The sequence below is a fragment of the Hemiscyllium ocellatum genome, chromosome 3 (assembly GCF_020745735.1).
Source record: "Hemiscyllium ocellatum isolate sHemOce1 chromosome 3, sHemOce1.pat.X.cur, whole genome shotgun sequence".
NCBI classification, from domain to species: Eukaryota; Metazoa; Chordata; class Chondrichthyes; order Orectolobiformes; family Hemiscylliidae; genus Hemiscyllium; species Hemiscyllium ocellatum.
Window position 1 is genome coordinate 5112847 of NC_083403.1, and position 23714 is coordinate 5136560.

General features: G+C 43.0%; 1 protein-coding gene across 1 annotated transcript in view; it reads right to left on the reverse strand.

The window, feature by feature from the left end:
- Positions 1-23714, reverse strand: part of LOC132832876 (dynein axonemal heavy chain 6-like) — a 670564-nt gene that overhangs the window by 613615 nt on the left and 33235 nt on the right. The window contains exons 5-6 of the mRNA XM_060851082.1: positions 4028-4140; positions 105-167 (exon numbers count right to left, since the gene is read on the reverse strand). Of these exons, the coding sequence (XP_060707065.1) occupies positions 105-167; positions 4028-4140 (176 nt within the window). The remainder of the gene's footprint in view (positions 1-104; positions 168-4027; positions 4141-23714) is intronic.

The window sequence follows — 23714 nt, forward strand, 5'->3', positions numbered from 1 at the left end:
CCAAACTATTAACAGTTCTACATTCTGGATAATTATGGACAGACAATAAATGTTGATCTAGCCAGTGATACCCACATCCCATGAATGCTTTTTTAAAAAAATACCTGCTGTTGCTGGTCTTTAAGTTACGGATATTGACTTTCCAGACATTAAAAGCTTTCCAACATCTGAAAAAGAATGTGAATTAGTTATGGCAAAAAGATAGCAAAGGAAAAACCTAGCCAGCAAACCAATCTCTACTAACTGAGTTCTTTTATAACTTTATTTTCTGCTGCTTCCTGGGAATTGTTGAATTATCAAAATTTTCAAACAAATGAAACTTTCCACCTAGCTGCCTTGATACATAGTATAAATCAGAGATAATAGGTTTACACAATTTACAGCGAGTGAGGTAGGCAGGTTGGCCAATCAAATTCGGCGATTTGAACATCGTGTGTCTCACTCAAATTTAATATGACCACATGTCACCCAGTTCAGGTTTGGGGAGGACACAAAATAATTGCTGCCAGGGAAAATTTGGTCTGCAAACAGGATTTTGCACAGGGAGGAACAAAAAAAGATGGATTCAGGAACAGTGACAACTTTCCAAATTGATCTGAAGGAGGAATCCTGGTCTCCAATCGACACAAAGGAGATATTTAGACCACAGGGAAAGCTTCAGTGCAGCAGTTTGATCCCAGTGGACTTCACTTAGACTTCCTCTCAAAATAATACAAGAGGATAATTTAAGTACAAATGTTGAATTGCAAAGTTTATGAGGCTCCCAGTTTATTTATTCTTCCTGAAAAACAATTCCATCCACAAAGAAATGGCATATATATAGCATTTTAAAATAGTAAAATGTTTCAAGGTGTTTCAAAAGAACATGAATAAGTAAAATCTGATACCAAGCCTTATATGGATGCATTACATAGGCCCTAAGAAGGATCTTACAGGAGGAAAGAACAGCAATGGGAGTAACCTATAGGGGGAGACAAGGCAGCCAAAATTACCAGGGATAAAACGGAAAAATAAGTAGAAAGTGTTGCTAGGCAACCATTGGTATGCGGGCAATAGCCTTTTCAAAAGTAACTTTTCCAGGAATCACAGGCCATACACCACATCTTTCATCTCCAAATGTAATATTTCCAAGTTTACAGATGATACAAGCTGAACAGAAATGTATGTTGTGAGGAGGATATAAAGTGGTTTTCAGCTGGTGAATGGGGTAAGAACATGTCAGGTGGAATATAACGTGGGAAAATGTGAGGTTTTTCACTTTAGTAAGAGGAATGGATGTGCAGAGTATTTCTTAGCTGGTGAGAGGGTTAATGTGGAAAGATAGGTTTATCCCCAGGGTAAGGTTAGAGAGCAGAGGTTTACGGTGAGAGGGGAAAGATTTAAAAGGGACCTAAGGGTCAATGTTTTCTTGCAGGATAGGCAGTACGGTTGATCTAACTAATGAATCTGTTCTTGCTTAGGGTCGGAGAGGTTTACAGAGCAGAAACAGGCCCTTCAGCCCAATCTGTCCATGCCATCTAGTTTTCACAATTAATCTATTCCCATTTGCCTGCATTTGCCCAATACCCTCCATAACTATTCCATCCATATACTGTCCAAATGTTTCTTAAATGATGAAATTGTACTTGCCTCCATTATTACCTCTGCCAGCCCATCACCAGACACTCACCATACTGTGTGTGAAAAAATAGCGCCTCTGGACCCTTTTGTACCTCTGCTCTCTCAGAGGAGAGATACAGCTTTCATAATATCCTTTGATCCCTTTAGCTCCAAGTACTAAAGCCAACTCCTCTTGAAATCATCCTATGTTTTAGCTTCAATGGCTTTTTGTGGTAACGAATTCCACAGACTCACCACTCTCTAGGTAAAGAAGGTTCTCCTCTCAGTCCTAAATGGTTTGCCCTGAATCTTTAGACTGTAACTGTGAGTTCGAGACTCTCCCACTTTTGGGGACACCTTTCTGCATCAACCGTATCTCATCCTGCTGGAATTTTATAAGTTTCTATGAGTTGCCCCTCATTTTTTAAAATTTCAGCAAAAGTAATCCTAACTGATTCAACTTCTGCTCAAATGTCTGTGCCGATATCCCAGGAATCAGTCCAGTAAACATTCACTGCACTCACACTATAGTAAGGATATACTTCCTCAGATAAGGAGATCTGCAATACTGCAGCTGTGGTCTCACTGAGGAACTTGTATAATTGCAGCAAGATATCCCTGCTCTTGTACTCAAATCCTTTCTTTTTGCCTTCTTTACTGCCTTGTTGCACCTGCATGTCTACCTTGGATAACTGGTGTATGTGGACACCAAGGTCACATTCCCCCTCCCAGTTTACAGCCACTCAGATGATAATCTGCTTTTCTGCTTTTCCCACCAAAGTGAATTATCCTCAGTGATCTGAGCAGAGTCAGCAGGAGAGTGGAGTTGAGGCCCAGAGATGATGACTGTTTTGAATGATAGAGCAGGAACAAAGAGCTGAAATGCCTACTCCTGCTTCCAGCTCTTAGATTCTTATGGGGATAGCATGAGTAAAAGGCATTGTTCAATCATCCATGATCATACTAAATAGGGGAGCAAGCTTGACAGGCTCAATGGTCTACTCTTGTTCCTATATTCCCAGAAATAAAAACCTGTGGAAGAGGAGTTCACCAAAAACCCATGTTGATAAAATAAGTGAGGTGTTACTAGTTTGTATAAAGATCTAAGTTTCTATATCTAAAGAAATGGCATCAAGTGAATGATGAATGAGGTTTCAGTAACAATGAGGTCCTGTTGAGATTGAAAGGGTTGAATCTTTATTTCTAATACTTACAATAAAACTGTTTCGGATAGTTCTGGCAGCCTCTTGGCAACAAAACTAAAACTGATGTTTTACCAACCCAGGTCTTACTTTGGGTTCTGACTTGTCCAGTATCACCACCAGCTGGGATTTTAACAGCACCCTTTCGAGAATTTTCATTCAGGGACAACAACAGAATATACAATGTTGGGCTCCACAGCAAGAGTGTGATTCAATCTGCTGATTTACTGTTAAGCAGGGAAAGTGTGAATTACCAGAGCAGAATTCATAAGTACATAACATAAGAAATAGGCCATTCAGCTCCTCAAACATCTCCCCTGACTTTTGACTAAACCTTGGCTGATCTGCCCAGGCCTCAGCTCCTCTTTTGTGTCAGCTCTGCATAGCCCTTGATTCCCTGATATTTAAAAAATCTAACTACATCCTCTTTAAACATCTTCATTGATCTAGCCTCCACAACTCTCTGCAGTAGAGAATTCCAGACATTCACGACCATCTGGGAGCAGAAATTCCTTTACATCTCAGTTTAAATGAGTATCCTCTTATTTTGTAAGTCCCCCACTTTGAGATTCCCGCATGATTGGAAACATCCTCTCAACATCCACTCTTTTGAGCTCCCTCAGAATCTTGTACGTTTCAATAAAATCACCCTAAGTCTTTTAAATGGTAATGAAGGAAGGCCTAGCCTGTTAGCTGTTCTTGACAGGCCAACCCCTTCATTCAGCAATCAGCCTGGTGAACTTCTATGAAACTACCTCCAATGCCTGCCTTAAAAACTCACGCAGAACTCCAGATTCAGTCTCACTAACACCCTGTACAGCTGTATAAAAACATCCCAGATTTTAAACTCCAACTTCCTGGCTATAAAAGCTATTTGCTGAAAATGTGTTGCTGGAAAAGCACAGCAGGTCAGGCAGCATCCAAGGAGCAGGAGTTTCGGGCATAAGCCCTTCCTCATTCCTGAAGAAGGGCTTATGCCCGAAACATCGATTCTCCTGCTCCTTGGATGCTGCCTGACCTGCTGTGCTTTTCCAGCAACACATTTTTAGCTCTGATCTCCAGCATCTGCAGTCCTCACTTTCTCCTATAAAAGCTATTTGCCTTCTTAATTACATTTCAAGTGGAGGATGACTGTTTTTGAAATGGTAACTGTTTATCTCTCTCCGTAGCTGCTACCAGTCATGTTACATATTTCCAGCATCTTTTCATTTTAGAAGGCAGCCAACCTGAAATTTAGGAAGACAGGCAGCTGATAGATCCTGTAGAAATGACACCTTTCAACCAACCACTCCATGACAGGGATGCTTTCTATTCCACCTTTTTCATACACAGAAGTAATCTGAAAAAAAAAGCAGTTAAACAAATAAATTCGACAGTCAGGAATAAACTGGGACTTATAAAAATAATGTCAATAGTTTAACTCAAGAGGTCACAGAGCTGAAGGCCTGTAAGGTTTGTGTTCTTGTGTAAGAATTACGAGGAAATGAATCTTTGTAAAATTTGAATCTTTGCATGTCTGAAATACATTGGAGCTCAATGCAGCCAACTCCTTAAAATGTCTCACCAACTTATACAGTTTCTTGAGTTCAAAAGTATCAGGGCAGTATGGTGGCTGAGCAGTTAGCACTGCTGCCTCAGAGCCAGAGATCCTGGTTCAATTCTAGCCTCGGGTAACTGTCTATGTGGAGTTTGCACATTCTTCCTGTGTCTGCGTAGGTTTACTCTGAGCTCCAGTTTCCTCCCACAGTCCAAAGATGTGCAGGTTTGGTGAATTGACCATGCTAAATTACCCAAGGATGTGTAGGTAATGTGCATTAGTCGGGGATAGGGGAATGGGTTTGGGTGGGATACTTTTCAGTGTGTTGGTGTGGACTTGGGCTAAAGGACCTATTTCCACACTGTGGGAATTCTATGATTCAGTGTACTAGCAGAACCTAATGGGTTTTAAAAGCTCCAAATTGCGGAAGAAAACAAAGACTTAGGGCAATAAACAGATCTGATGTTTTGCGATCTTGGGAATTGGAGACAGTACTTTGAAATTGTGATTCAATGCACTGAGGCTGAAAGCATGAGGAATAGCACATAGGACCAAGAATTTGGAGTTTAAGTAAAATGAATGAGAAGGGGATTGATCTCTATATTGTTGACACTGTGGAAACAAGAGGCCTGCTTCTTTCCATGTTGGTTTGCCAGTGCTGTTGGGAGAAGTTTATTTCAACAGCAGACTGGGAGACAATGTCCTTCAATAAAGGAACCAAGGCAGATGGAGATCAGCCTGTTGTGTTTCAAGGGTACAGCAAGGCTTGGTGGATTATAGAAAGTCTAGAGGGGGATTTTAGAAAATGATTAGGAAAGCAAAGAGGGGCATGAGAAACACTAGCAGTTAAGATTAGGGAGAGTATTAAGATATTCTCTCAGTTTACCATGGAGAAGAGAATAACTAAGGAAACAATAAACGAAGAGGAAAGGGTATGAAGGTGAATAAATCTCCCAGACTGAATAGACTACACTCCAGCGTTCTAAAAGAGACAGCTGAAGCGATTATGGAGATGTTGAATGGCATGGTGGCTCAATGGTTAGCGCTGCTGCCTCACAGCGCCAGGGACCCGGGTTCAATTCCCGCCTCGGGCAACTGTCTGTGTGGAGTTTGCACGTTCTCCCCGTGTCTGCATGAGTTTCCTCTGGGTGCTTCAGTTTCCTCCCACAGTCCAAAGATGTGCAGTTAGGTGAATTGGCCATGCTAAATTGCCCGTAGTGCCTGGAGTGTTAGGTGCATTAGTCAGGGGTGAATGTAGGGGAATGGGTCTGGGTGGGTTGCTCTTCAGAGGGTCAGTGTGGACTTGTGGGGCCAAAGGGCTTGTTTCCACACTGTAATGAATCTAATCTAATCTAATCATGTTGGGATTGATGTTTCAGAAATCACTGGAGTAATGGGAGTGTCCCAGAGGGCTGGAAAATGGCAAATATAACAGCCCTGTTTAAGAAGAGAGGGAAGCAAAAGACAGTGAGAAAGGTTTAGATGGAGAGGAATTTGTCCAGTGTGTACAAGACAATTTTCTGATTCAGTATGTGGATGTACCTACTAGAGAAGTTGTAAAACTTGACCTACACTTGGGAAATAAGGCAGGGCAGGTGACTGAGGTGTCAGTGGGGGAGCACTTTGGGGCCAGCGACCATAATTCTATTCCTTTTAAAATAGCGATGGAAAAGGATAGACCAGATCTAAAAGTTAAAGTTCTAAGTTGGAGAATGGCCAATTTTGACGGTATTAGGCAAGAACTTTTGAAAGCTGAGTGGAGGCAGATGTTCGCAGGTAAAGGGACGGCTGGAAAGTGGGAAGCCTTCAGAAATGAGATAACAAGAATCCAGAGAAAGTATGTTCCTGTCAGGGTGAAAGGGAAGGCTGGTAGGTACAGGGAATGCTGGATGACTAAAGAAATTGAGGGTTTGGTTAAGAAAAAGAAGGAAGCCTATGTCAGGTATAGACAGGATAGATTGAGTGAATCCTTAGAAGAATATAAAGAAAGTAGGAGTATACTTAAGAGGGAAATCAGGAGGCCAAAAAGTGGACATGAGATAGCTTTGGCAAATAGAATTAAGGAGAATCCAAAGGGTTTTTACAAATATATTAAGGACAAAAGGGTAACTAGGGAGAGAATAGGGCCCCTCAAAGATCAGCAAGGCGGCCTTTGTGTGGAGCCACAGAAAATGGGGGAGATACTAAATGAATATTTTGCATCAGTATTTACTGAGGAAAAGGATATGGAAGATTTAGACTGTAGGGAAATAGATGGTGACATCTTGCAAAATGTCCAGATTACAGAGGAGGAAGTGCTGGATGTCTAAAAACAGTTAAAGGTAGATAAATCCCCAGGAACTGATCAGGTGTACCTGAGAACTCTGTGGGAAGCTAGAGAAGTGATTGCTGGGCCTTTTGCTAAGATATTTATATAATCGATAGTTACAGGTGAGGTGCAGAAAGACTGGAGGTTGGCAAACGTGGTGCCACTGTTTAAGAAGAGCAGTAAAGACAAGCCAGGGAACTATAGACCGGTGAGCCTGACCTCGGTGGTGGGCAAGTTGTTGAAGGGAACCCTGAGGGACAGGATGTACATGTATTTGGAAAGGCAAGGACTGATTAGGGATAGGCAACATGGTGTTGTGCATGGGAAGTCATGTCTCACTAACTTGATTGAGTTTTTTGAAGAAGTAACAAAGAACATTGATGAGAGTAGAGCAGTAGATGTGATCTATATGGACTTCAGTAAGGCGATCGACAAGGTTCCCCATGGGAGACTGATTAGCAAGGTTAGATCTCATGGAATACAGGGAGAACTAGCCATTTGGATACAGAACTGGCTCAAAGGTAGAAGACAGAGGGTGGTGGTGGAGGGTTGTTTTTCAGACTGGAGGCCTGTGACCATTGGAGTACCACAAGGATTGGTGCTAGCTCCTCTACTTTTTGTCATTTACAAAAATGATTTGCATGTGAGCATAAGGGATACAGTTAGTAAATTTGTAGATGACACCAAAATTGGAGGTGTAGTGGACAGCGAAGAGGGTTACCTCAGATTACAACAGGATCTGGACCAGATAGGCCAATGGACTGAGAAGTGGCAGATGGAGTTTAATTCAGATAAATGTGAGGTGCTGCATTTTGGGAAAGCAAATCTTAGCAGAACTTATACACTTAATGGTAAGGTCCTAGGGAGTGCTATTGAACAAAGAGGCCTTGGAGTGCAGGTTCATAGCTCCTTGAAAGTGGAGTTGCAGGTAGATAGGATAGTGAAGAAGGTGTTTGGTATGTTTCCCTTTATTGGTCAGAGTATTGAGTACAGGAGTTGGGATGTCATGTTGTGGCTGTACAGGACATTGGTTAGGCCACTGTTGGAATATTGTGTGCAATTCTGGTCTCCTTCCTATTGGAAAGATGTTGTGAAACCTGACAGTGTTCAGAAAAGATTCACAAGGATGTTGCCAGGGTTGGAGGATTTGAGCTACAGGGAGAGGCTGAACAGGCTGGGACTGTTTTCTCTGGAGTGTCGGAGGCTGCGGGGCGACCTTATAGATGTTTACAAAATTATGAGGGACATGGATAGGATAAATAGACAAAGTCTTTTCCTTGGGGTGGGGAGTCCAGAACTAGAGAGCATAGGTTTAGGGTGAGAAGGGCTGAAAATGTGTTGCTGGAAAAGCACAGCAGGTCGGGTAGCATCCAAAGAGCAGGAAAATCAACATTTCGGGCACGAGCCCTTCTTCAGGAATCAAAGATTCCTGCATTTCTGCTTTCCTGAAGAAGGGCTCATGCCCGAAACATCGATTCTCCTGCTCTTTGGATGCTGCCTGACCAGCTGTGCTTTTCCAGCAACACATTTTCAGCTCTGATCTCCAGCATCTGCAGTCCTCACTTTCTCCTTTAGGATGAGAAGGGAAAGATATAAAAGAGACTTAAGGGGCAACTTTTTCATGCAGATGGAATGGAATGAGTATGTGTATGGAATGAGCTGCCAGAGGATGTGTTGGAGGCTGGTACAATTGCAACATTTAAGAGGCATTTGGATGGGTATATGAATAGGAAGGGTTTGGAGGGATATGGGCCGGGTGCTGGCAGGTGAGACTAGATTGGGTTGGGATATCTATTCGGCATGGACGGGTTGGACAGAAAAGTCTGTTTCCATGCTGTATATCTCTATGACTCTATGACTCTATGACAAGAAACTATAGGCCGCTTAGCCTGACCTTGGTCATTGATAAGCCTTTGGAGTCGATTATTCAGTATGAGATTGCAGAGTACTTGGAAGTGCATGGTAAAATAAATCGAGTCAGGACGGCTTCATCAAGGGGAGCTCAATCCTGAGAAATCTGTTAGAATTCTTTAAGCAGCTAATGAGCAAATTGGACAAAGGAGAGCCAGAGGATGTGATCTTTGTATTTCCAGAAGGTCTTTGACCAGGTGCCGCACAGGAGGCTGCTAAGTAAGATAAGAGCCCATGGATTTAAGAGTAAGATACTGACATGGATAGAGGATTCAAGATTAGAGTGGTGCTGGAAAAGCACAACAGGTAAGGCAGCATCCGAGGAGCAGGAAAATCGCGTTTGGGCAGGAGCCCTTCATCAGGAATGAGGATAAAGGATTGGCTGACTGGAAGAAGGCAGACAGTGGTGATAAAGTGGTCTTTTTCAGGGTGGCAGCTGATAACTAATGTGTTCCGCAAGGGTCAGTTTTGGGACCACATCTATTAGGTTTCCTACAGTATGGAAATAGGCCGAACAAGTCCACACCAACCCTCCAAAGAGTAATCCACCCAGACCCATTCCCCTATCCTATATTTACACCTGACTAATGCACCTAATACTATGGACAATTTAGCATGGCTAATTCACCTGATCTGCACAACTTTTGGATTGTGGAAGGAAACTGGAACACTTGGAGGAAACCCACGCAGACACGGGGAGAATGTGCGAACTCCACACAAACAGTCACCCGAGGTGGGAATTGAACCTGGGTCCTTGGTGCTGTGAGGCAGTATATTCATTTGAAGGAACTGAGGGCATTATTGCTAAGTTTGCAGATGACACAAAGATAGGTGGAGGAACAGGCAATGGCAGATGGAATGCAATGTGAGAAAGTATGAGGTTATGCAATTTGACAGGAAGACTGGAATCATAGACGTGTTCTAGACTGGGGAAAGACTTCAGAAATTTGAACCACAAAGGGCATTGGGAGTGTTAGCTCATGATTCTCTTAAGGTTACCATACAGGTTCAATTGATAGTTATAAAGGCAGATGAAATGTTAACATTCATTTCAAGACGGCTAGAAAACAAGAGTTGATGCTGTATAAGGCTCTGGTAAGATAGCATTTGGAATACTGTGAGCAGTTTGGAGGGAGTCCAGAGGACATTTACAAGAATGATTCCAGGGATGAAGGGCTGTTATATGAGGAGTGTTTGAGGACTCTGATCTGTACTCGATATGTTTCACAAGAATGAGGGAGGAACTGATTGAAACTTACAGAATACTAAGAGGCCTGGATAGAGTGGATCTGGAGAAGATGTTTCCCCTGGGAGGAGAGACCAGGATCCGACAGCACAGCCTCAGAGTGAAGGCTCGGAATAAGGTAACACTTTAGAACTGAGATGAGGGGGAGTTTTTTCAGCCAGAGAGTAGTGAATCTGTGGAACTCACTGCCACAGAATGCTGTGGAGGCCAAGTCATTGAGTAATTTTAAAACAGAGATCGATAAGTTCTTAATTAGTAAGGGGATCCGGATTACAGGGAAGAAGCTGGAAAATGGAGTTGACGCAGAAGGCTTAATGCGCTGAATGGCCTAACACTGTTTTATTTTCATTGATGCTGGCAGACCTTCAGATTGTTCCAGATCTCCAGAATCTGCAGTCCTTTGTTTTATTAGAGAGTAGAGACCTTTAAGGATGAAGGGGGTAATCTTTGCATGGAGATGAGGATATTGCTAGCTCTTAAACAAATACTTAACATCTGTCTTCTCTTCGAAGAATGAGGATGTAGGTACAGAATTCAGTCAGGGGGATTGTGAAGTTTGTCGGCAGTTTGAAATAGTGAGGGAGTCCGTATTGGAGGTTATGACAGGCTTAAAAGCAAATAAATCCCCAGTTAGGTTGCATCCTAGGCTGCTGTGTGAGACAAAGGAGAAAAGTATGTGGGCTCTGACCCAAATTTTTTAATTCCTCTTTTCCCATTAGGGGAGCTGCCAAAGGACTGGAGAACAGTGAATGTGATTCCAGTTTACAAGAAAGATGATAAAGATAAACTGAGGAATTACAAACCAGTGAGTCTCACATCAGTCTCCGGGAAACCTGGAGAAAATTCTGAATTTAATGTATACTTGAACCAGATATAATCGGGGTGGTCAGCATGGCTTTGTTATGGTCAAAAATCACACAACACCAGATTATAGTCCAACAAATTTATTTGAAAACACAAGCTTTTCAAATAAACCTGTTGAACTATAACCTGGTGTCATGTGATTTTTGACCTTGTCCAACCCAGACCAACACCAGCACCTCCACAACATGGCTTTGTTACAGTGAGGAGCTGAAAATGTGTTGCTGGAAAAGCGCAGGTCAGGCAGCATCCAAGGAGCAGGAGAATCGACGTTTCGGGCATGAACCTTTCTTCAGGAATTGTTACAGTGAGGTCACACCAATCAAATTTGATGGAATTTTCAAGGAGGTGACCGGGGTGTAGATGAGGATAGTGTGGTTGATGTAGTTTACATGGATTTCAACAAAGCCTTTGACATGGTCCCACATGGGAAATGCATATAGAAGATAAAAGCATATGGAATCCAGGATAATTTTGAAAATTGGATCAAAAATTGGCTTTTTGGCAGGAGACATAGGTGGGGCTGGAAGATTGTTTGTCTGATTAGAACCAAGTGTCCAGTAGCATACCACAGGGATTAGTGCTGGGTGCCATGTTGATCATGATATATACAAACAATATCAAAGATAATGTGGAGGGGGTGAAAATTAATTTGCAGATGACACAAAGATTGGGTGGATGGTTTAAAATGAGAAAGATGGTCTTAGCTTATAGGGGAATATAGACGGGTTGGTCAGATGAGAAGATAGAATTTAATTCGGAAAAGGATGACTCACACTTTGGAAGAAGTAGCAAGACCAGAGGGTAGTCAGTGAATGGCAAGATACTCGGAAGCTTACAGGAACAGCTAGAGTACTGTGTGCAATTCTGATCACTGGAGGGGGTGCAGAGGAGATTCATCAGGATGTTGACTGGAATGGAGCAGTTTAGCTATGAAGAGAGGCTGGATAAGCTCAAGTTGTTATCTTTGGAGCTGAGTAGGCTGAGAGTGGACTTGATTGAGGTGTATAAGATTATGAGGGGCATGAATACAGTGAGTATAAAGCAGCTGTTCCTCTTAGCCAAATAATGAATTACAAAGAGACATAATTTTAAGGTGAAAAGAAAGAGGTTTTGAGGGGATTTGAGAAAAGGTTTTTCCACTGAGAGGTTGCGGGGGGTCTGAATACACTATTTGGAAGGGGAGTTGAGATGGGAAACTTCAAAATGTCTAAAAAGTACTTGGACGAGCACTTGAAAAGTCATAGCAATCAAGCCAGGAGTCAAGTACTGGAAAGTGGGATGAATGTAGATGTTGAATTGGTTTTGTCAGCACAGACTTGATTGGGCCTCTTCCGTACTTGACGATTCTATGATTCTAAGGAAGATTGCAAAGAAGAGAGTTGAGAAACATATTCTTAAATCCTATTCACTCACTGATGGAGAGACAGCCATTGGGAAATTTCTCGTAGAACCAATGAAAAGGCACTATAGTTAGCTGTCAGTCAGTGTGCATGACAGAGCTGATATTCGTTGAGTAGGTTGCATAACACTGATGTGTACAGCTGATACACTGTCTGTACAAACTGAAATCAGTAATACCTGCAGGTTCCTGGAATGCATTCTCTGTGCTGTAACTTGATATTACGCATTTACGTTAGATTCCCTACAGCATGGAAACAGGCCCTTCGGCCCAACCAGTCCACACCGACATTCTGGAGAGTCACCCACCCAGACCCATTTCCCTCTGACTAATGCACCTAACACTATGGGCAATTTAGCATGGACAATTCACCTAATCTGAACATCTTTGTGCTAGTGGGAGGAAACCAGAGCACCCAGAGGAAACCCATACAGACAGTTGTCCGAGGCTGGAATCGAACCTGGGACCCTGGTTCTGTGCGGCAGCCATGCTAACTGCTGAGCCACCATGCCGCCACATTTAGGCAGCTTTCTAAAAACCATGCCACAAACAGAACCAGTTCCCTACAGTTTTCAAATGTTGCTGGGAAATTTAGTACAGCAACCTTTACTGTACACAAAAGGCTGATAATAATGGCTTCTGTCATGAAAGAATGGCATTGAATATTAATCATAGTAACATCATCTTGAATATTCTCTGTCAACATTTCGACTTAGGAAAAGAAAAATGCAGCCATTAAAAAGAGAACTGATTTGAAAAGAAACAGTCAACCTTTCTTTGACCTCAGCAGGCTGTGTATGAAATTATTCAGGACTTTGATCTACACAGAGAGGTCACTAACACAATGCAGATTGGCGACAATGAAACTCATTACCATTCCAATAGAAAATGGGCTACATTATCATTCCCACAATCTGTAATTATTTTTATTTCTAAAGTTCTTCAGCACAAACAGTTTATTGGAACAATCGGATGTCAATACAGTCACGCATTCCTCCATAAATTGTTAAGCTATCCAGGCCTTGAGACTCCTGTCTTCAATTGGTGTTTAGTTAAACCTGGTCAAGGAGTGCAGGTAAGACTATTCATGTTAAGCTAATATATCCGTGCTATAAAGAGCTTCCTCACCTTCAGAATGACCCTCCAAACTTTTATTATTCTGCATCAGGACACTAATTGCTCCTTTCACTGAAATCTTTGCAAGACAAGTTCAAAGGCCTTTTCCCAAAAGACCTTTGTGACAAAATCTAATTGCATGATTCATTTCCAAACAAAGCACTTCAGAATAGGCACCTTAGAGTCTGGAATAAGATGGGTAAAATATATCAAATAATCATGACCCAATGTCCTCAAACAGAAGAGGTGAAAAAATTCAGGAGTAATCACAAGTGAAAGGGTTAATCTGTGATTCCAGATAGATGCATGAGATTACATACTTTGCTTCTCTTGTTGAATTACTAGAAACAATTTTGGATTAACAACCTAATCTGATGCAATAAAGAGCACAAAAGTGTTGAGAGTTTCACTGACAATGAGAAGTACAGATACTTTTAAATCAATCTGGTCAGAAATGTTAAAACACATCTCTGGAGCAGCGGAGCTTGAACCTTGGCCTCCTGGCTCAGAGGTAAGAACATAAAATATAAGAGTAGAATTAAACCATTCAGCCCATCAAGTCTAATCCACCATTCAATTATGGCTGATATGTTTCTCAACTTCATTCTCCTGCTCTCTTCTCTAACTAATCAAGAATCTATCTATCTTTCACCTAAATGCACTCAATGACTTGACCTCTACAGTCCTTAGAGGCAATGAGTTTCACAGAGTCACCAACCTCTGGCTGAAGAAATTCCTCATTTCAGTTCTAAACGGTTATCGTTTCACTCTGAGCTGTGCCCTTGGACCCTAGTCTGTCCTACTAGAGGAAATATCTTCACCATGTTCACTCTATCCAGGCCTCTCAGTATTCCATAAGTTTCAATCGGATTATCCCTCCTCCTTCTAAACTCCACCAAGTACAGACCCAGAATCCTCAGCTGCTCCTCATGTGACAAGCCCTTCACCCCCCCCGATCATTATTGAAATCCTACTCTGGACCATCTCCAACATCAGCACATCCTTCCTTAGATATGGGGCCCAAAACTGCTCACAATATTCCAAATGTGTTTTGACCATCGTTTTATACGCCTCTTTATATAGCCTTCTTGAAATGAGTGCCAACATTGCATTTACTTTCCTAACTGCCAACTGAAGCTCTGTTAACCTTAAGAGAATCCTGAACCAGGACTCCCAAGTCTCTTTATGCTTCCGATTTCTGAAGCCTACTATTACCATTACCAGTGTGTCACAACAGCGCTAAAACAATGAGAAATAAGATTAGATGACTGGGGTATTGTTTTTTTTTAAAATAAATAATCATTCTTAATTAGAAGAAAAATACACAGTTGAGAAGGTCAGAGTAAGTAGGAGACAGAATATTTGGTGGGAGGTTTGGGGATTGGTGGTGGAGAATGATGGAGGAACAAAGAGCATGTCTGGTTTATTTTGCAAGTACAGAACTGGATGCAAAGGAATGGAATCCATTGTGTAATTGTGGTCCAATAAGTAATCTTACAAGAAATTGAATAAATGTACAAGAAATTGAATAAAGATCCATTGCAATGTTGAAATGCCACTTGGAGCAATCTCAGGGCATTCTCCCCTTGATGCATACCTCTATAACCAATATTGATCAATAAACTGCTGCTTCATTCTCTTTACCAGCTACAGCTGACCTATGGTGTGTGTCTTGAAATACTTCACAACAACTTTTGGGCAGGTGTAGTGCAGCGATGGGAGATCCATGTTGAAGTCCCATCTGCTCCAGAGATATATTATTCCATGTCTAAACAGTTAGGAAATTATTTCCATTCCCAGTTGCATAAGCAAAAGTATTCGCCACTACCAGGATATCCCAGCATCCCTGCTGCCAGCACCACCTTTCAACCACAGCCATATACCCAATGAAGCACTGGCAGTCGAGAGTTGCATTTCATTGTCAAGGTAGTCGCAAAGCAGCCACAAACAAGACACATGGATGGCATGGCTGACACATCCTCACACAGGAAACTGTACACTTCAACTCCAATCATTGTTTAAGCATAAGACCACAACAGCTTACTTGTCCTTATACATTACTGGAGCAGAATTAGAACATTTGGCCCATCAGGTCTGCTCCATCATTTGATCATAGCTCTTACATCACTGTCCAATTTCCCCACTGTCCATCATAGCCAAGCATCTTATCAATTTCTCTAGTCTTCCAGCATTCCCTATATCTGCCAGCCTTGCCCTTCACCCTAAAAGGATCATACTGTCTGTGGTCTCTCGTTGTCTCATTTTTGAAGGCTTCCCATTTTCCAATTGTCTTCTTATCTGAGAATATCCACCCCCAATCAACTTTTGAAAGTTCTTGCCTAACACCATCAAAATTGGCCATCCATCAATTTAGAACCTTAACTTTTAGATCATGCAATCCCTTTTCCATTGCTATTTAAATTTGGTCACTTGTCCCAAACCCTCCTCAGTCACTTGCCCCGCCTTATTTCTGAAGAGAAGGTCAGTTTTGCTCCTTCTCTAGTAGGTACATCCACATACTGAATAATAACATTTTCTTGTACACACATAACAAATTTCTCTCCATCCAATCCCTTAACACTATGGCAGTCACTGTCCATGCTGGGAAAGTTAAAACCCCTAGCATAACCACCCTTCTATTCTTAGAGATAACTGAGTTCTCCTTACATATTTGCTTTCAATTTCCAGCTGATTATTGGGGTGTCTATAAGGTGGTCATCCCTTTATTATTTCTCAGTTCCACCCAACTAACTTAACTGGACATATTCCCTAGAATATCCTCCCTTAGTATAGCCATAATGTTATCCCTAATCCAAAGAGCCATTCCCTCTTCTCTCTGGTCCCCTTTTCTATCCTTCTTATAGGCTCTAGAGCCACATCTCTGTAATAGCTATGATATCCAAGTCCAAAATTCTCACCCATGCCCTACGTTCATCTGCCTTACCTGTCAGCTCTCTTGCATTGAAATAAATGCAGTTTAATTTACCAGTCCTACCTTGTTCTCTGCTTTGCTCCTGTATGTCTTGATTATTTGATTTGCTCCTATTCCCAACTGGACCAGTCTCAGACTGATCTCCTTTCTCGCTATCTCTCTGGGTTCCTCCTTACCCACCATCTTCCAAACTTAAGTCCTCTCGGGTGGCTCCATCAAATTTCACCACCAGTATACTAGTACCCTTCCAATTCAAGTACAACCTGTCCTTCTTATACAGTCCACTTCTAGCTTACGAGAGAATCCAGTGATCCAAAAATGTGTATTTTCTCCATTTCACCAGCTCCCCAGCCACGTAATCATCTGTTCTATCCTCCTATTCCTACACTCACTAGCTCGGGACACCAGGAGTTATCCATATACAGGACCTCCTTTTTAAACTGCTGCCTAACTTCCCATATTCTCTCCACAGAATCTTGTCCTTTTCCTATGTCGTCAGTTCCAATGTATACAACAACCTCCTGCTGACCTCTCTCCCCTTTGAGAATATTCTGCACCATCTCCAAGACATCCTTGACCCTGGCACCTGGTTAACAACACTCTGATTTCTGGTTACCAGCTGCAGAAACATCGGTCTGTGCCTCTGACTAGAGAGTCCCCTATCACAATTGATTGCTTGGAACCTGACATACCCCTCCTTACAGTAGAGCCAGCCTTAGTACCAGAAACCTGTCTATTCATGCTACATTCTCCTAAGAGTACATCACTCCCTACATTTTCCAAAACAGCGTACCTGTTTGAGATGGGGATAGCCACAGTTTTTCTACCATCCTGAAACTGCCATCCATCACACCCCTTGTTCCTGTAAATTCTTCATTGCCGCTAACTGCTGCTCCAACCTATCCATGCGATCCAGTAGGATTCACAATCAAACGCATTTCCTGCAGACAGTAACATCAACATTCTCCCTAATCACCCACATCCGAAAGGAAGAACACATCACTCTACTCCAGGCCATCTCTGCAACGCAACAATCCACAGACCCAGAAAATCACACAGTCTTGCTGCTCTAAAACCACAGCTCTGAGGTAATTTGATGCCAATATTTTATATTTTTAATCCACAGACAGATTTCAATAAAAATATAAACAAACAAAAGAAAATCAACCTCCTCATATTGTAGATTGCCAAAAAAAACAGTATGGTTAAATTTAAAAACAAATGTAGCTGTTCCTTGCTCCCGATACTGAGTTTCTCCAAGGTCAGATCGAGGGTGACCCTCACCACTGGAATGGGTCCTCCACGCATCACCGGGTCAAATTTACAAAAACATGCAGAACTGTTTACTGGAAAAGCACAGCAGGTCAGGCTGCGATGTTTCAGGCATAAGCCCTTCATCAGGAATCCTGATGAAGGGTTTATGCCCAAAACGTCGATTCTCCTGCTCCTTGGATGCTGCCAGACCTGCTGTGCTTTTCCAGCATCTGCAGTCCTCATTTTCTCCTAGAACTGTTTACTGAGTTCAGTTTCTGATCAGGCAGTTTTAATAGTATTATTATTCCTCAGTCTCCCACTGTCAACATCATAGGGATTACTATTGACCAGCTGGACCAGCCATATACAGTGGCTTCAAGAGCTGGTCCAACGTTGGAGGTTATGTAGTGAGTAATTCTCCTCCTGACTTCTCAAAGACTGTCTGCCACCCATAACGCACAAGTAAGGAATGTAATAGAACATTTCCCACTCATCTGGATGACAGCAGCTCCAACAATACCTGACACTAGGATCCTGACACCATCTAGGACAAGAGATGCAGATGCAGTCAAGAGTTTGGTGCTGGAAAAGCATAGCCGGGCAGGGAAGAATCAATGTTTCGGGCATAAACCCTTCATTAGGAAAGAGGATTGTGAGCTGGGGGGAGCTGAGAGATAAATGGAAGAGGATGGGGCTGGGGGGAAAGTAGCTGGGAATGCAACAGGTAGATGAAGGTGGGGGAGAAGGCAATAGATCGGAGATGGGCGTGGAGTAGATAGATGGGAAAGATGATGAATAGGTCAGGTGACGATGCCGAGTTGGAGGCTTGGGACTGGAATAACGTGTGGGGAGAGGAAATGAGGAAACTGGTGAAATCCACATTGATGCCGTGTGGTCGCAGGGTCCCAAGGCGGAAGATGAGGTGTTTTTCCTCCAGGTATCGGGTGGTAAGGGAGTGGCAATGGAGGAGGCCCAGGACCTGCACATCCTTGGTAGAGTGAGAGGGGGAGTTGAAGTGTTCAGCCATGGGGCAGTGGGGTTGATTGGCTGATGTCCCAGAGATGTTCTCTGAAACAATCCGCAAGTTGGCGTCCTGTCTCCCCAGTGTAGAGGAACCACATGGGGTGCAATTGATACAGTAGATGACATTTGAGGAAGTATAGACAAATTTCTGTCAGATGTGGAAGGATCCTTCAGGACCTTGGACAGAGGTAATGGGGGGGGCGTTGTGGAGGAGAGGGGGAAGGTGTAGGTGTAGGTTTTGCATTTCCTGTGGTGGCAGGAGCAGGTGCCGGGAGTGGGATGTGGACTGGGGGGTGGCATAGATCTGACACAGGATTCACGGAAGGAATGGTCTCTCCGAAATGCTGATAGGGGTGGGGAGGGAAATATATCCCTAGTGGTGGGGTCTGTTTTTGGAGAATCAACATTTCAGACATAAGCCTTTCATTAGGAATGAGGCTTGTGGGCTGGTGGCTGAGAGATAAATGGGAGGGGGTTGGGCAGGGGGGAAGGTAGCTGAGAGTGTGATAGGTGAATGAAGGTGTGGGAGAAGGTGATAGGTCGGAGAGGGCAAGGAGCGGAAAGATGGAAAAGATGATGGACAGGTCAAAGGGCGGTGCTGAGTTGGAGACTTGGAACTGGGATTTTTGGAGAATTGAATTCTCCTGCTCCTTAGATGTTTCCTGACCTGCTGTGCTTTTCCAGTACTACCATCCAGGATTCAACAGTCCGCTTGATTGATGCCCGTCCACCACACTTACTTCCCTCACCACGGATTTACAGGAAATGTGGTATGCACCATCTATAAAATGCACTGCAGTAAATCAGTTGATCTCCATTAATATCACATTCCTGACCCTTCTGTGTCTTCCTACAGCTCTCTTCCTAACAGCTCTGTAAATGTACCTACACCAAATGAACTACAGCTTACCATTATTTTCTTCGGGGCAATAAATGTTGGCTCTGCCAGGAATGTCCACATCCCATGAAAATAAATCTTAAAACAAGGTTTCTTGTGGTAAAGTCTGGTAATTCAAACAAAACTATCTGTGAAGTAACTCCACAGAGGTTGGTATCCCGTCACCAAGTCACCCTTTGTTTTACAAATGAACAGTTCTTGACTTTAGTACTGCTTCTTCAGAGTTAGCCCTCAGACTGGTAGTATCTCTGACACTCCCTCTTGTATCTATTAGCCAGGGCTCCCTGACTGGACCAGATTAATAGCCCCAATCATGGAACTCATTTTCTATGAGTTTGTAGTGATTGGGACCAGATGGTCTTGTTAACTATGAGGTCCTTGATTGTGGTGGTTACCCTGGGCCAAATCAGGAAAGCCCTGGCTGACAGACATAAACAGGAGATGCTACAGTCAGTGTGTTCCCTCTGCTTTTGGTTTCTGCTTCTATTTTGGGGAAAACCTGATTCCTGAACTGGCTGAATTATTTAGCCAGTTTGTTAACTGGTATGTTTTTTTTAAGGACTTATTCCTAAACAGCCTGATCTACACAGTCAATGTGTTTCAGGTGTAACTCAGTTCTTGTTGGGGGGTTGTCGTCTCACTGGCTGCTTACAGCCTGTGTGTTACTCTTTTCTCTTTTACTTTGGGAAAAGGACAACGTTGATTTTGAGGCAGGGTTTTCTTTGTTTCTTAAAAAATATAAACAGGAGATTACCCTCGAGATTTTCAGGGAAAGGTATTATTTCCCCCTCCAACTTTATTCTGATTTAATCCCTGCCGTCCCCTTCACTTTTTTGATCACACAGCATTGCCCTCTGAGGACAGCACTGCTTGTCACTGGCCACCTGGTGTATCCTTTCTTCCTGGTGATGGAAATTGAATAAAGTTTTGTACACTTGTTGTCTTTCACTGTGTCCCACACCTGCACACACACACACACACACACATCATGGGTGCTGGGGAAAATATAAGCACTACCTCAGTTAGGCGGTAGTGTGGGGATAAAGTTTTTAAAAAGAAAAAATAGAGAAAAAAAAGAAAAAACATAAACAGGAGATTTAGAGTCTAAAGAAAAAAAAACAGGAGATTTAGGATCTCCTCAGTTCAGGGGACTGACTCCAAACTGGTTAGCCACCGCCAGTGTACTGTGCACTAGTAAATAAAGGGTGACTCGGAGACGAGATGCAGACCTATTTACAGTTATTTCAAGATACAAAACACAGATTTCACAATACTGCAACTGGAGACATTTCCCACACTCATATTTACCCCTGGACACTGGAAGCTTGCCTGACTTCCTACATCACACAGGAGAAGCATTCCACCTGAATAACTTTCCTTTAAATTACAACTTCTACATTTATTTCCTCTAGAAGAAAAAAGAAAATGTAACCAGGAGATTACAATATCCACAGAAGAGGACTGAGCCGTAAACGGTGACTTGATGATGGGATACTGGTTTCTGTGCCGTTATTTCAATGGTGATGGGGGAAAACAGAACATGCCTGAAGAACATTCACATGCAACTGTTATCTTGGAGTTGGGGTAAGTATCTCTGGCATCTTGCCTTTATTTGGGTAGCTTGACTCATTTGATCCTGCTGTCGAAGACTAAGCCCAATACACCAAGCAAATGCAAAATTTTTTTAGGGCAAATGACATTGGAGCAGATGAAAAGCAACGAGTAACCCTCTGACTGAATATAGACCCACAGCATTTTCACTTATAAGAGCCTTAATGTTCGCAGTGGCACCAGACACCAAAACTTTCCAAGAGTTTATAGAGTTGGTTAAGGAATATTACGACCCAAATCTCCTCTCACCCTGAGACACTATTGGTTTTATTTGGCTGTTAGAGAACTGGGAGAATCCGTATCGGGGGTTTTGATGAGATTACGACAAAGAGGCAGAAGCATGTGATTTTGGGTTAACCCTGAATGAGAGACTGTTTGTGTTGTGGGATTAATGATCTAACTATGCACAGCACCTACTAACTGAGCTACAGGGCATCCTCATGGATGTGGACACCTTCACCTATCTGACTGAGCTTGGGGAACACGACATGGGTGTAGGCAATCACAGAGCCTCATACAGGGTATATCCTGAGCAAAGGGACCCTAGGCCATCCCACAGCAGAAACCTGCAACAAAGCCGAGCCTTGGCCAAGTGGTAATCAGTGCTTCGGGATCTGGGCTGGCAAGCCCTTGTACTTGCTGCCAGTATGCAGACTCAAGACAGCAAAGGAGTCCTACAAGGCCTGGCTTGGGTAGGAAAATTCAGAGGCTGGTACCCAGGAGAGTACACACCTTGGAAAATCCCTCTTCATGTGAGTTGGAGCAATTAAATTGCTTAGTGACACCCAAATCAGAAACAATTAAATTGAATGTTTGGGTAAATGGTCTCCCAGTTCCCATGGAGCAGCTCTATCTATGGTTGCATAATCTGCCTTGAACAAGATTTGCTCTGGGTTCCAACCTTTGAAATTGTGCAAGACCTCAGCCAGAGTGAGAACGCACACTGGAGAACAACTGCAGATTAAGGGTACGACATTGATTCCAGAATCCTATGAGAAGCAGTTGGTGTATTTACCACTGATGGTAGTAAAAGGCTCGAGTCTGAGCCTACTGGGGCAGGAACTGGTTGAGAACGATTCAACTAGATTGGTTCAACATATTTTGATTGGAAAATGGCTGTCTCAGTGAAGTTCTAATGAAATACCTAGGAGCTTTTCACGAACGGCTTGAGACGATCAAAGGAGCCAAAGCCACTTTGCATGTTGACCAGGAAGCAGTTCTGAGATTTTGCAAGGCCTACCTGGTGCCATTTGCTTTGCAGGGCTAAAGGAGAGGCAGAAATCAGGAGGCTGGAGAGCGAAGGAATCATCAAACCAATGCAGTTTGTAGAATAGGCAGCACCAATTGTACTGATTGTGAAAGCTGACAGCTCAGTTTGCCTTTGTGTGGATTTTAAGAAAACAGTAAACCCAATCCCTCATAGCCAATACCCAATTCCTCGCAAAGAGGACTTGTATGCAAAGTAGACAGGGGGGAGTGGTCTCCTTGATGAAGCTCGACATGAGCCATGTCTACCTGCAATTGTGACTGACTGAAGACTCCCAGAAGCACATTACAGTTAATGCCCATAAGGGTTTATACCAATATACAAACTGCCATTTGAGGTATCATCAGCCTGGGCCCTTTTCTCGAAGACCATGGAGAGCAATTTACAAGGGCTACGCGAGGTTGCCATTTATTTGGATGACGTACAATTAACAGGGAAGATCAGTAAAAAGTACTTGGAGAACATAGATATCGTGCTTAAATATTTCTCCCAGGCAGGCATAAGTGTTAGACAGGAAAACTGTATGTTCTAGGCACCCCAAGTGACTCTGGATTACAGAGTCAAAACTGGGCTACACCTGTCAGAAAAGAAAGTGAGAGTGATCAAAGGTGCCCCAGCTCCCACGTCTGTATCGGACCTTAGGTCATTCCTTGGGTTAGTGAATTATTACAGAAAGTTCACACATAATCTGGTCTCCATCTTAGCACCTCTACACATGCTGTTGAAAAAGGGTCTGCCTTGGAAATGGTCGCACAGCCAAGAAGTAGCATTTAGGGAAGTAAAAGAACAGCTATCATCGAAGGTGTTGGCCCACTATGATGCGAAGTGAGAGATAGTATTGCTGTGCGATGCCTCCTCGTACAGCATCTGGTTGGTGTTGGCTTAACGGTGTCCCAATGGAGAGGAATGCCAGATAGTGTATGCTTCCTAGACTATGGCTAATGCTGAGAATAAGTATGTGTGGATAGAGAAGGAAGGCTTGGCAGTCATCTTTGGTTTGAGAAAGTTCCACCAGAATCTTTACAGATGGAATTTGTCATAGTAATAGATCACAAACCCCTGCTAGGGCTACTAAGGAAGACAAGGCAGTACCTCCCATAGCTTTCAGTAGAATTCAGAGTTGGGCCCTCATACTCAGTGGGTACAAGTATGAGTTAAAGCATCATCCAAGAAGCCAAGTGGCTAATGCGAATACCTTGACCCACTCCCCACTGGCAGATATTCCATTGGTGGTGCCTCCCCGGAAGAGTCCTTTCTGGTTTTAATCTTTCTGGATACCCTTCCAGTCACCGCGGACAATATCTGACAGTGGATATAAAAAGATCCAGTCCTGGCAAAGCTAAAACACCTGGTGGTAATGGGGGAAACAGAAGCACCATCACAACCCGGACTGAAACCTTTCTGGATCCAGCTAGACCAGATCACTGGAGAGGACAGTGTTTTACTACAGGAACCAAGGGTGATTGTCCAAAGTAAGGGTCACCGTCAGATATTGGCTGAACTCCACCAGGGGCATCCAGGGGTTTCCTAGATGAAGATGCTGGCAA